At 38.2% G+C, this 12,612-nt stretch overlaps 1 protein-coding gene across 2 annotated transcripts in view; it reads left to right on the top strand.

The window, feature by feature from the left end:
- Positions 1-12,612, top strand: part of SLC36A4 (solute carrier family 36 member 4) — a 41,509-nt gene that overhangs the window by 11,735 nt on the left and 17,162 nt on the right. For both annotated transcript variants that reach the window (XM_066370592.1, XM_066370600.1), the window contains 4 exons: positions 442-537; positions 4,286-4,370; positions 9,067-9,294; positions 11,188-11,286. In XM_066370592.1, coding sequence (XP_066226689.1) covers positions 442-537; positions 4,286-4,370; positions 9,067-9,294; positions 11,188-11,286 — 508 coding nt within the window. The remainder of the gene's footprint in view (positions 1-441; positions 538-4,285; positions 4,371-9,066; positions 9,295-11,187; positions 11,287-12,612) is intronic.

Below are 12,612 nucleotides of genomic sequence, written 5' to 3'. Positions count from 1 at the left end.
AGAAATATTAACTATCTAATGGGATTATTTTGAAAATTAAGTAAGACAGTTTATGTGAAAATATATTGTAAAGCCCTGTATAGATGTATTAAATAATGCTATTCTAAGAATGGAATAATTGAGGCATGAACACTATAGTTGATGTTTTTAGGTAATTGAAATATTTAAATCAGTGAAGTACAAATATGTTATATGAATTCTACAAATATATACACTTTAACAGTAGATAAAACTAATATGTTGGTAATAAGGACAGATATAAAATTTTTAAATTTCTTGGGACATACTTCAGGAATATGCAGATCTTGAAATTTCTAAAACTCCTCTGTCAGAGCATAGCCCTATATTCATTAATTCCTATTTATTTAATGTTCTTTTCAAGGGAAGACTTTATGAACCAACTTAATATTTTTCATATACATGCATGTCATTAAATTACAGGTTTAAAAAGTCAACATTAGGTTATAGTGACACTGTGAGTTTTGCCATGGAAGTAAGTCCTTGGAGTTGTCTTCAGAAGCAGTCAGCATGGGGACGGTAAGCACTTGTTATACTATTAATATCCTGTTATTGAAATTATGTTAATTTTTAAGTACTTTAATCTAACAAGATACATAAATAGAAGTATGATAGAGTTGGGGAATAAACATCATCTTTAGAGTTAAACACACTTGGGTTCAGATCTCAGCTCTACTATTTTTCACTCTTATTACCTGTGTCAAATTATCATTTTGCTTTAGTTTCCTCACTATCAAATGGTTTATAATAATATTTGTTTCATGTGCTTAATACAGTAGTTTAAATAAAAAGATGTTTATAAAGCACCTGGCTAAAATGATAATGTGTTCAATAATTTTTTAAGTAAAGGAAAAAAGCAAGAAAAATGTTGCAGGCCCTGGCCGGTTGGCTTAGTGGTAGAGCGTCAGTTTGGTGTGTGGGTGTCTTAGGTTTGATTCCTGGTCAGGGCACACAGGAGAGGTGCCTATCTGCTTCTCCACTCCTCCCCCTCTCTCTTCTTTTTCTCTCTTTCATTTCTCCCTCCCACAGCCATGGCTCTATTGGTTTGAGTGCACCAGCCCTGGTTGCTGAGGATGGCTTCATGGCCTCCACCTTAGGCATGCTAGGAAGAGCTCAGTTGCTGAGCAACGGAGCAATGCCCCAGATGGGCAGAGCATCACCCCCTAGTGGGCTTGCCCAGTGTATCCTTGTTGGTGTGCATGTGGGAGTCTGTCTCTGACTCCCTTCCTCTCAATGAATGAAAGAAAAAAGTTATGATCTCCTTATTTCAAATGAAATTATGGTGTTTAGGTACATGCTTATAAGACATCTGAAGTATGTATTTTAGCATATTCTTAGCTTATTGTTTAAATGCAACTTTATCATTGGTGGACACACCTAATCAAAGTCAGATGAAATATGAGCCTGGAAAAATAAGGATAAGCAATCAATAAATTGTGACTATGGTACAAATGATACGTGCAGTGAAAATTAAAAGAAGAAAAAGGACAGTGTCAATAAAGTAGTTTATGGTTAAATATGGCCTTTTTACGGATTATCAGGAGTTCAGATTTGTTTTTTGGGTTTTTTTTTGTATTTTTCTGAAGCTGGAAACGGGGAGAGACAGTCAGACAGACTCCCGCATGCGCCCGACCGGGATCCACCTGGCGTGCCCACCAGGGGCGACGCTTTGCCCACCAGGGGGCGATGCTCTGCCGCAACCAGAGCCACTCTAGCACCTGGGGCAGCGGCCAAGGAGCCATCCCCAGCGCCCGGGCCATCTTTGCTCCAATGGAGCCTTGGCTGCGGGAGGGGAAGAGAGAGACAGAGAGGAAGGGGGGGTGGGTGGAGAAGCAAATGGGCGCTTCTCCTATGTGCCCTGGCGGGGAATCGAACCCAGGTCCCCCGCATGCCAGGCCGACGCTCTACCGCTGAGCCAACCGGCCAGGGCCAGATTTGTTTTTGAGCTGCTCAGATTCTTGATACGCTGAGTAGGAAAAGAAGGAAAACAGAGCTTCATGCCCTAAGAATTTACCCCAGAGCTGTATCTTCCTTCTGCTCCAGTCTAGAGGCAACCTTATCTTGTTTTTCTATCAAGAAGAATGGGTTTCACAAAGAAGTGGCTGGAGTGATTGTTGGTGAGATACCAAAGTCAGAGATGAATGAAGAGCTCTTAAGGGAATACTTAAATGTAATTCATCAGAGAGAAGAAACTTGAATTCATTTCAGGATACCAAGATTACTTCATTTGAGATTCCTGAAGAACCAGGGAGAACTGTAGAGATATGGCACAAATGAAGATAATGGCAAGGGCTCTTCCAGTTTTAAATGGCCGAGGAGGGTCTAGGTTTGTAGACCAGATTATTTGCCATCTTGTTTGATGGTCAGACAAGAGACCATAATGAATTAGTAGGCGCATGTTATTATAGTCACTCATTGTCTCCAGAACAAAATTGAGAAGTATGGGCTGTATATTAACATGATGCAAATTTGTGACTTGATTGTTATACCAAAATAATCCTAATTTTACTGGTGATATCCCTCCCCCACGCCCATACACTTTTATTTAGCTGGAATTTTTAGAGTATCTCATTGAAAAATAAGGGCAGAGTTAGCTACTGAGGAGGTCTTGGATGGTAGAGCCATGCGCCCAGTCTTCTCCCACTCCCTATTCTTATTGGTAGTTAGTAGTAGAGAGTATGCTCATCATGTTTGCAAATGATGTGAAGCCAGGAGGGCTGGGAAATACACGGGGTTGATCTGAAAAATATTTTGAGAAGTAGTAGAGATATGTTTAATCTAAAAGAAATGTTTTCAGGCCCTGGCCGGTTGGCTCAGTGGTAGAGCGTCGGCCTGGCGTGCAAGAGGTCCCGGGTTCGATTCCCGGCCAGGGCACACAGGAGAAGCGCCCATCTGCTTCTCCACCCCTCCCCCTCTCCTTCCTCTCTGTCTTTCTCTTCCCCTCCCGCAGCGAGGCTCCATTGGAGCAAGGATGGCCCGGGCGCTGGGGATGGCTCCTTGGCCTCTGCCCCAGGCGCTAGAGTGGCTCTGGTCGCGGCAGGGTGACGCCCCGGAGAGGCAGAGCATCACCCCCTGGTGGGCAGAGCCTCGCCCCTGGTGGGCGTGCCGGGTGGATCCCGGTCGGGCGCATGCGGGAGTCTGTCTGACTGTCTCTCCCCATTTCCAGCTTCGGAAAAATACAAAAAAAAAAAAAAAAGAAGAAATGTTTTCATTAAATTATTTTATAAGCAGATCCTCATAAACTGTTGAATTTCAGAAATAACTGATGGGGAAATTTTGGCCTTTTAACTTAACGGTAATGGAGCATTTTTTTTTCTTTTTAACGAATGAGAGAGAGAGACAGACAGGAAGGGAGAGAGATGAGAAGTATCAACTCATTGTTGTGGCACCTTAGTTGTTCATTGGTTGCATTCTCATATGTGCCTTGACTGGGGGGCTCCAGCTGAGTCAGTGAACCCTTGCTCAAGCCAGCAGCCTTGGGCTTCAAGCCAGCGACCTTGGGATCATGTCTGTGATCCCACGCTCAAGCTGGTGAGCCTGCACTCAGGTTGGAATGAGACCACACTCAAGCCGCGACCTCAGGGTTTCAAACCTGGGCCTTCAGAGTCCGACATCAACACTATCCACTGTGCCATGGCCTGGTCAGGCTAATGGAAAATTCTTTTGCTCAATAATAATTGTAGTGACATACTGGCCCTGGCCGGTTGGCCCAGTGGTAGAGCGTCAGCCCAGCCTGTGGAAGTCCTGGGTTCAATTCCCGGCCAGGGCACACAGGAAAAGCGCCCATCTGCTTCTCTACCCCTCCCTCTCTCCTTTCTCTCTCTCTTCTCCTCCCACAGCCAAGGCTCTATTGGAGCAGAGTTGGCCCGGATACTGAGGATGGCTCCAGGGCCTACGCCTCAGGCACTAAAATGGCTCCGGTTTGGTGATGGAACAACGCTCCAGATGGGCAGAGCATCATCCCCTATAGTGGGCTTGCCAGGCGGATCACGGTTGGGCACATGCGGGAGCCTCTCTGCCTCCCCATGTCTCACTTCAGGAAAATACAAAAAAAATAATAGTAATAATAATAATGTAGTGACATACTGATCATAAATGTATGATTTTTGTAGAAAATAAATATTTTAAGTTTATTTCTTATTTTAAGGAAATGAAATGGATGTACACTATTATAAAATGTTTCCAAGTACAGTAGTTAAAAGGAGAAAATGTATATTGACATTTCTGCAGCTCTTCCTGATACTCATTTGTGGCTATCTCTTTTCAGGAGTGTGGTTGACTTTTTCCTGGTGATTACACAGCTGGGGTTCTGTAGTGTTTATATTGTCTTCTTAGCTGAAAATGTGAAGCAAGTAAGTATTTTCCTCCAGTTACTGAAATCATTTTCTTCCAGTGCCATAGTTATAATATCGTATTTCCTCTGAATACGCCAAGGTTGAACATGCAGACTGCTTCTCACATTAACCGTGGGCCTGTGCAGGGTTTCCTGTAGTTGTCCTTTCTGCAAGTTGTCCTGCTGTTTTTGTTGATCTTACCTTTCTTGTCATTGTGTCAATAATGCTCATTCTTTCAAATCAGAACAGGACAGAATTTACTGATTTTTACCTACTCAGAATTTAGGTACATAGGTGCTTAGAAGCATATTCTTTACATTGATGTTTTGTAAAGCCATGTATAAGGCTTTAGCCAGCAGCCTAAAGAGTCAAGTACAAAAGTGGACATAACTAAAATCCAGTAGTCATTGCCTTTGGCTAAAAAGATGCTATGTCCAGAAATGTAGTGTTCTGCAATTCTCTCCATATTTAAATGTTTGCTTTAAGAGGAAGTGGTTTGCAGTCTTAGTAAAGACTATCAGTTTGAACAAATATGCAAAGCACTGAAATAAAAAAGCTCCCCTTTCAAAATAATGCCAGTGCACATTTCTTTATGTGCTTTAACTGGTAGTTTGCCTTTATTATTCCTACATTACTCTTGCTCTTTAATTATTTTAATTAATAACATGTATTAGTTATCCACATGTGCGTGGTGCAATAGTAGGCATTAATGTAGTAATATATAGTACTTGTACTTTAATGCAGAATTACAATGTGAATGTTTTCTAAAGAACCCATATTTATACATATTAAGTATATTTGACTCACTTTTCTACGTATAAGACTGCTTCATTTTATATTTAGTTCAAAAATTGGCAAATTTTTTTTGTGAAAGGCCATATAATAAGTATTTTCAGTGTTGCAGGCCATATGGTCTCTGTCTCAACTCTGCTATAGACAATACTTAAACAAACAGAGATAGCTGTATTCCAATAGAAATTTATTTGCAAAAATGTGCCAGATTTGTTCTGTAGGCCATAGTTTGCTAAAGCCACTAGCTTAGATTTCTAGTGTTGGAAAGGCTCATTGAGTTAAACCCCCTTTTATAAATAAGAGAATTGATACTTTCATTAGCGTTAGTCATTACAGATGATATGCTTTTAATTTTGCAAGTATTTGATTCCACAAGTTGTATATTCCTAGGCCTACTAACTTAGTTGAGAGGCTGTTTATTGTCAAGACATATCTTATCAATCATTTACATAGAATACAATGGAAATGATGCCTCTAGGATTGTGCAACATGGTAGCACTGGATCTTTTTTAATATCTCCTAAGAGAACAACCAGCAAGCTTGATTTGAATTTATGAATATGAATAATGCTAATAATGCCTTAAAATCTTATATTTGTAAGTTGTGACATATCATTTAATCTTTACAACTATTTTGTGATGTAAGTACTATGCTCATTTTATGAATGAGGAAACTTGAGTCTCACAGTGCATGAGCAGTGTGCCCTATGGCATGTGAATTAGGCTGAAATCTGGACTTTGACACAGCTGCCACTCAGTATATTAATTGTTCATCACTGGACAGAACATTGATTTTAGTTGTGTGTGTGTATATGTGTCTGACATATAGAGAGGATATAAAGTACTTAAATGTTTGTAAGTTTGGAATTGATGACTTTCCCCTATAAAATATTATCAGTTGCTTTTAAAGTTAAATGGAAGACTTTAACTGATTTGCACATATCCTACAATACCAGATAGAAAAAATGACTCTCTGGGAGATAAAGAGAATGCCTGTTATAGATAGAAAAGTGAAAGTCCTTTTGAAGCCTGAAGAGCAAGATGGAAAAAGACATTTATTGAGACTTGAGGAAAGCTGAGTGGAAAGATGAATGTGTCACCTTGGCAGAGCAGGGAGATTGTCACTGAAACAGCATCATCAAAGGTGATGCCTCTTTAGAGGTGTTCTCTCACGTTTGATAGCAGTCACCAGGAGTAGAGACAGGTTAATAAAACCTTACCAATTACTACTGCTGTTATAGTTAAAAACTGCAAGAATATTACCACCTTAATCTACATAAAATTGAAGGCGTAGTACTTCACCGCATCACAAGGGTTTAGTTCCTATACAGATGTGTGAGCCGTCTGCTCTGTAGCTGCCATGCAGCTGTGCTTGGTCTCAAGCCACTACGGGCAGTTGTCTGGGTGAGAAAGAGTCTTCCGATGATTCTAGTCCTTTGCGGTTACAGCTTCTCTCTGTCCTTACTCTAAGATACTCTAGAAATTTTCAGATAGATAAAATATGGGCATGAAGAGTTTGGAAGGGATATTACGTTAAGAAAAAATGTAGCATTGGTATAGACTTTAGAGTCAAAAGATCGGAATTCAAATCCCTGCTCTCTCAGTTCCAACTCACAAATCGGCCAAGACCCCCTTATCCCTGCTTAAGCCTCAGTTTCATTATTTGTAAAATGGGAATAGTAACAAAATCTCCCCTTGTTCATAAAATTATTGTCAGGCTTAGCTGACAAAAGATTTGTGAAAGTCTTTGTAAAAATAAAGCAGCATGCAAATGTAGGGTGTTACGGCTTTAATTTTAATTTTAGCTTTGCTGAAAAATATCTGCATTTGGAATTTTAACTATAAAATTACTGAATAATTGCATAGTTAATAACTAGTGGCTTTTAGTAAATTTGAGGTCTAAATGGAAAAAACTGAATTTAGTAATTTTATTTTATAATATTTATTTCAGTGTTTTGCATTTTGGTAAACATGTGAGATCATACATAGGAAGTCCTATTAGATAGCCAATCTGTGTCTCTAGAGGGCACCAAAGGACTCAAATGTTTACCTGAATCTTGCTCTGGGTATGTATCTCCATTTTTATTTTATTTTACTTTCTAATCCTGAAACTTTGTATAACCATCGTTCTGCCAAAGATATTTGTAATAGAATGAATTTCAGATTCCCAAGCATCTTATGATTCAAATAGCCCTTTATAAACTGGCTGTGTAACTACTTTTCTCTTGACAGTTCTAAGGCTAGAGCTTTTAATTTGATAATTATCTAGTCTGATTATTGGACTTCTCTGATGCAGAAGTATTTGCCTCCAAAAATTTTGGTTACTGAGAAAACTGAGTCAACAAATAAAACATCTTAAGAGCCAAGTAATGTGAATTCCCAATTTAGCTTATGTTTTAAATAATAGAAATAAAAATGCGGAGTCTTGATGGTCAGTTACAAGATAAATGTGAGTTATGCATTTCTTGAATGGTACGTGGTATAAGGGTTCAGCGTGAGTATTAAATTGCCTACATAACTTGAAATGAGTAGATATATTCCCTGCAGTTGAAGATGGTGTATACATTTTTAGTGACACTAAATGTTTCTTATCATAGATTATACAAGTGAAATTAAAGGCAACACCTGACTTGTTAATAATATGAGAATTTTTTCTAAACTTCTGATTTGTTGCCCTGTTAATACTTACTATACTTAGATATTGGAGTGGAGGCCAGGTTGCTCCTTGGGCAGGGCCCTCCTTTCGGGGTTGCGGTATTTTGGTCAGATTAACATGTATCTATCTGTTACAAGCTGAATTCTAGAGTCTCACTTAGGTTTGAATTCTGGAACCACCATTTACTGGCTTGATTTTATGTAAGTTTTCTTTACCCTACTTAAACCTCAGTTTTGTCAACTATAAATTGAAATAATACGACCACCTATGTCAGAGAGTTGTTTTGAAAATTAAATGAAATATTGTATAGTTTAGTACTGACACATATAAAGTACTCAATACTTTTTATTACTGTAGGATATGGTTCTTAAGAATTTATGTATCCAGAGACTTGATAATGTCATTGTGTTCAAAGAAGAGTACAATGTTTGGGGCAAATAGATTTTCACTGGTATTTAAATTTTGATATTATACACCTCTGCTGTGAATTTTTAATATTGCTTTTAAAGTTCTCTATCATTTTTATTTTAGTAAGTTAGGTCATGTGGTTAATTGAATCAGAGATAATTTTTAATATATGGATCCTAGAAATTATTGTATCTCTTAAAAACTGAATATTGGTTTATAGACGTGGCTGAATACATTTTAAGGTAAGGTTGACTTATAGAAGTTTTTTGCTCTACAAAAATTTACTGTCTCGTATTTGGTCATGCAGGAATTTAGTGGATTCTTAATAAATATTTATAGGTAGTGATGATAATATATAAACAATTGATTTGAACAACAGTTTTTAAGTTACTGTGATTTCTAAATTTAATTTGAGTATTGTATATTTCTAAGAGGTACTTAGAGCTTTCTACTCTGAAGAAGATAAGTTGAAGTAGTATACTCAAGTCCATTTTAGACAAGTATACTTCCTCTATAGATTATCTCAGAAGCACATTGAGCCTTTGCAAGGATCATGAAGCATCGTGGTCAGTCACAAAGCCTCAAATAAATTAGTAAGTCCTCATAATTTTCTAGTGAACTTTTTGTTCATAATATGATAAAATGTTATTTTTCAAAGAAGGTTATCTTGTTTTAACTATCCTTAAATTTGATACACACACAATTTTAGGAATCTAGAGTATCTTGAAAAAATGTAAATATTGTGAAGGAATTTATCAGTGTAGAGATCATAAGTTTCTTTATATTTCCCTTTCATGATTATAAATTGATGGAAGTTTATTCCTCCCTTCTTTCTTATTCTCTTAATAATCCCATGTAGGTTCATGAAGGATTCCTGGAGAGTAAAGTGTTTATTTTGAATAGCACCAATTCATCACATTTGTGTGAGAGAAGAAGTGTTGACCTGAGGATATATATGATTTGCTTCCTTCCGTTTATAATTCTCTTGGTCTTCATTCGGGAACTAAAGAATCTATTTGTGCTCTCATTCCTCGCCAACATTTCCATGGCTATCAGTCTCGTGATAATTTATCAATATGTTGTTAGAGTAAGTATAACGTGTTTTTACTGCCATATGTTTCTTAATAAGTAAGTTCTTGGTTTACTTTGGAAGTCAAAGTAAGGATACATGAAGACCCCTGCTTCGTATGTGCCCACAGAGAGGGAGTAAGCTCTGGTACTGCTCATTGGAACGGTGTGTGCCATAGAGACTTAAAGTTCAGGCTTTGTAGCCAGGCCTGGTGTTGGATCTGGGCAAATATGCTTCTGGCTTTATGGCACTGTCTCAGAAGACAGTACTGCCTGCCCTGTTAGAGTCGTGAGATCAAGAATTGTTCCTTGGCACACTGCCTAACATGAAATAGGGAACTTACAAGTATTTTGTTTATTCCTTCAAGATTTGAAGCAGTCACAAGAGATGGGAGTATGGATATAATTTTATAATTTTCTTTCACTTCTGAACCTTTATTTGCTGCTCCCTCTTCAGTCCACTGACGCTAGTCTGTACCTGTTTTTCTGAAGTATGCAGTAACCTCATCTGATTTCATTGTTCATAGTCTGGGGATTCTTAACCCACTTTCTTTAAAAGTTTATTGATAGAATTCAGGGGATCTGCAACACCCTTAAAATTATTTGCAAGACTTAGTGTTTCTCTGTGTGGATATGTGCTTTCTAATGAGCAGCTGTATAGCTTTCGTCTCTCAGAGGGGCCAATGACTCATACAAGTTGAGACTCCCTATTCTAGTCTTTCCCGATCCAGTCCACCTTATGCATTGCTGCTAAACTAATTGTCTAAAATCTCCAATAGCAGTTCATTACACTCTCTTATGATGTATGTATGTTTCATTTTCCCCTCCCTGAATCCCAAAACCTGTAGACTATAGCATATAAGAGTGGAAGGGGACAGGCAGGACTAGCTGAAGACTTTCTGGATGGACTTCATGATCCCTTAGCTGAACAAGTAAGAGTCAGTGGAGCAAAAAAGAGGTTCCTTAAGTAGAGGGAACAGTGTGTGCCTTGAATACCAGTTTAGTGTTATCAAGTGACCCAAACACTTTAATAGCCTTGTTATTCTGACACTAGCTGATGTTTGAGTGTCACCACTAATCATACAGTGCTACCCAAGTTTCAGATTTTCTAGACTTCTGCCCTTCTCAGATTACCTGTGTGCTTTCCAACTTCAGTTAGAAGTGACCTTGAATTCCACTTCTAGTCAGACAAGGCACAGAACAGCATGGTGAGGAGAACAGGGACCAGACTTGGGGTAGCTGGAAGAAGTAGCCATTGTGGATCCAGAGAGCTTGAACAAGATGTGCCGTTTGTGAGTTTCCAGATAGCGAGAGTTAAAACAAGGCTATAAGTCAGGAACAGGTAATCGAAGCCAGAGTCAAGGCATATTCACAAAGTTAAGGGCAATTGTCAGGTCAGAAACTGAAACACTGAAAACGGAGACCTGAACTAGAGATCAGCACGGAATTATGAAGTAGAAAGTCAAAGTCAGTAATCAAGTATCTTAGAGACTGAAAGCAGTGAAAATAGAGTGGAGAATGAATTTCATTGAGCACCATCTGCAGTGTTTAATAACTGGTTAACTAGCTCTCAGCTCAGCCCTTGAGTGTGCTTACATATTTCCTGTTGTGGCAGGAGCCATACCCATTGTGAAGAGCTTGGGACTTGCAGGTGGAAACAGGTAATAAGGAGCATTTAGCTCAGTTGGAATGTGTGGGCATGAGGAAAACAACTGCTTTTGGCAGTGAAATCCTAACAGCTTGGCTACATTTAACATAAGATGCTTAAAGTGGTTATTGAAAGAAAGTCACTTTTATAACACATACTTGCTGTTTTGAAGCGCGGAAGTGTATGATTTTGCGCTTTCATTTAAAATTCTTTAAAATAAGTACAGATGCAACTTGCCTTATTATTATTTTTTTCTTTCTCCAGAATATGCCAGATCCCCACAACCTTCCAATAGTGGCTGGTTGGAAGAAATACCCACTTTTTTTTGGTACTGCTGTATTTGCTTTCGAAGGCATAGGAGTGGTAAGGATTTCATCTTTAATATTTTATAAAATCTTAACACAGATTTATTTATGTAGTCAAGCTACATTAAAAATGCATGTTTTTCTTTTTTGTTTCTATTTATTTCTAGAACATGATTTGCATTTTGGTATGATAGACTTTAGTTACAGTTTAGTTTTTCCACTAACCAAGAAATAGTGTGATGAACTTTATGTAAGCATCATTTTTAGCTCCGAACCATTACCTCATAGCCAATCTTGTTTTATCTGTAGTCCATCTACTCTGCCCAGCCTGGATTATATTCAGACAAATCCCAAACATCGTATTTTATAGACTCGATTATTTGAAGTGAATTGAAATTGTTACAGTGGTAGTATTTCATAAGAAGAGTCGAATATAAATTCTCCCTTTAGATTTGTGCATAGTGTATTTGCTTTGAAAGATGATATTGCCATAAAGCTAATACCAAGAGATACAAGCATCGTGAGGATATTAAGATCTGAAATATTTCCATTCAAGATGCTTCTAGATTGTCTAAAGCCTAGATTGTGTAGACTTTTGGAAAACAGAATGTTGCTGTTTACTCCATAACTTGTTTCATAGTCTGACGGTTTGTTGTGGGAATAAAATTACTTATAAGCATCCGTTTATATGAACAACAGACAAACTAGATCTAAAAGACAGTTCACACCATTTTAGTTGGGCTTCTGCTCTCTCTGAATTCTCCTTTAGAGAATTCTCACAAGTTCTTACAGCTCCCTTGTCACTGTTACAGGCATATTTCATTCAGATTTTAGTTCTGTCTTTATCCACTAAGCTTTAGTTAACTGTTGGGCATTTCTGTTAAGTGCTATTTCTCTGACATCTCAAATTCAACAAATCCAAAGTCTGACAGACACTTTCTTATGCAAAACCAGCTTTGCTTTCTCACTTCCCTGTTTCTTTTAGTTTTCTATTACTCAAGGATAAACATTGGAGTAATTCTTTTCACTGTGTCACAGTTTTTCTCATTCCAGTCAGTAATTAAGGCTTGTCAATTCTTCATCCATATTTCCCCAAATTCATTCCGTAGATGAGAGTATATGTAAAGTACTTCCAGTTCTATGTGACACGAGGGAGCCTTCTTCATACATGTTAATTTCCACCCCTCCCCTATTCCAGCTTCACTGGCCCCATCCAGGACCAAAGCCCCTTTGTTTCAGGTCTAGATTATCTCCAGAGCATCTCTGTTCTCTCTTCTGTCAACCAGTTCATATTTGCATGTGGATCTGACTTACTCACCTGAAAAGTAGAAATAATGTTAGAGTTATTCTCTCCTAGGGTTATTGTGAGGATGATGTGCAATGC

Source organism: Saccopteryx leptura, chromosome 1, assembly GCF_036850995.1.
Source record: "Saccopteryx leptura isolate mSacLep1 chromosome 1, mSacLep1_pri_phased_curated, whole genome shotgun sequence".
Classification (NCBI taxonomy): domain Eukaryota; kingdom Metazoa; phylum Chordata; class Mammalia; order Chiroptera; family Emballonuridae; genus Saccopteryx; species Saccopteryx leptura.
The sequence above is the reverse complement of the archived record's forward strand: the minus strand, read 5'-3'. Positions and strand labels throughout refer to the sequence as shown.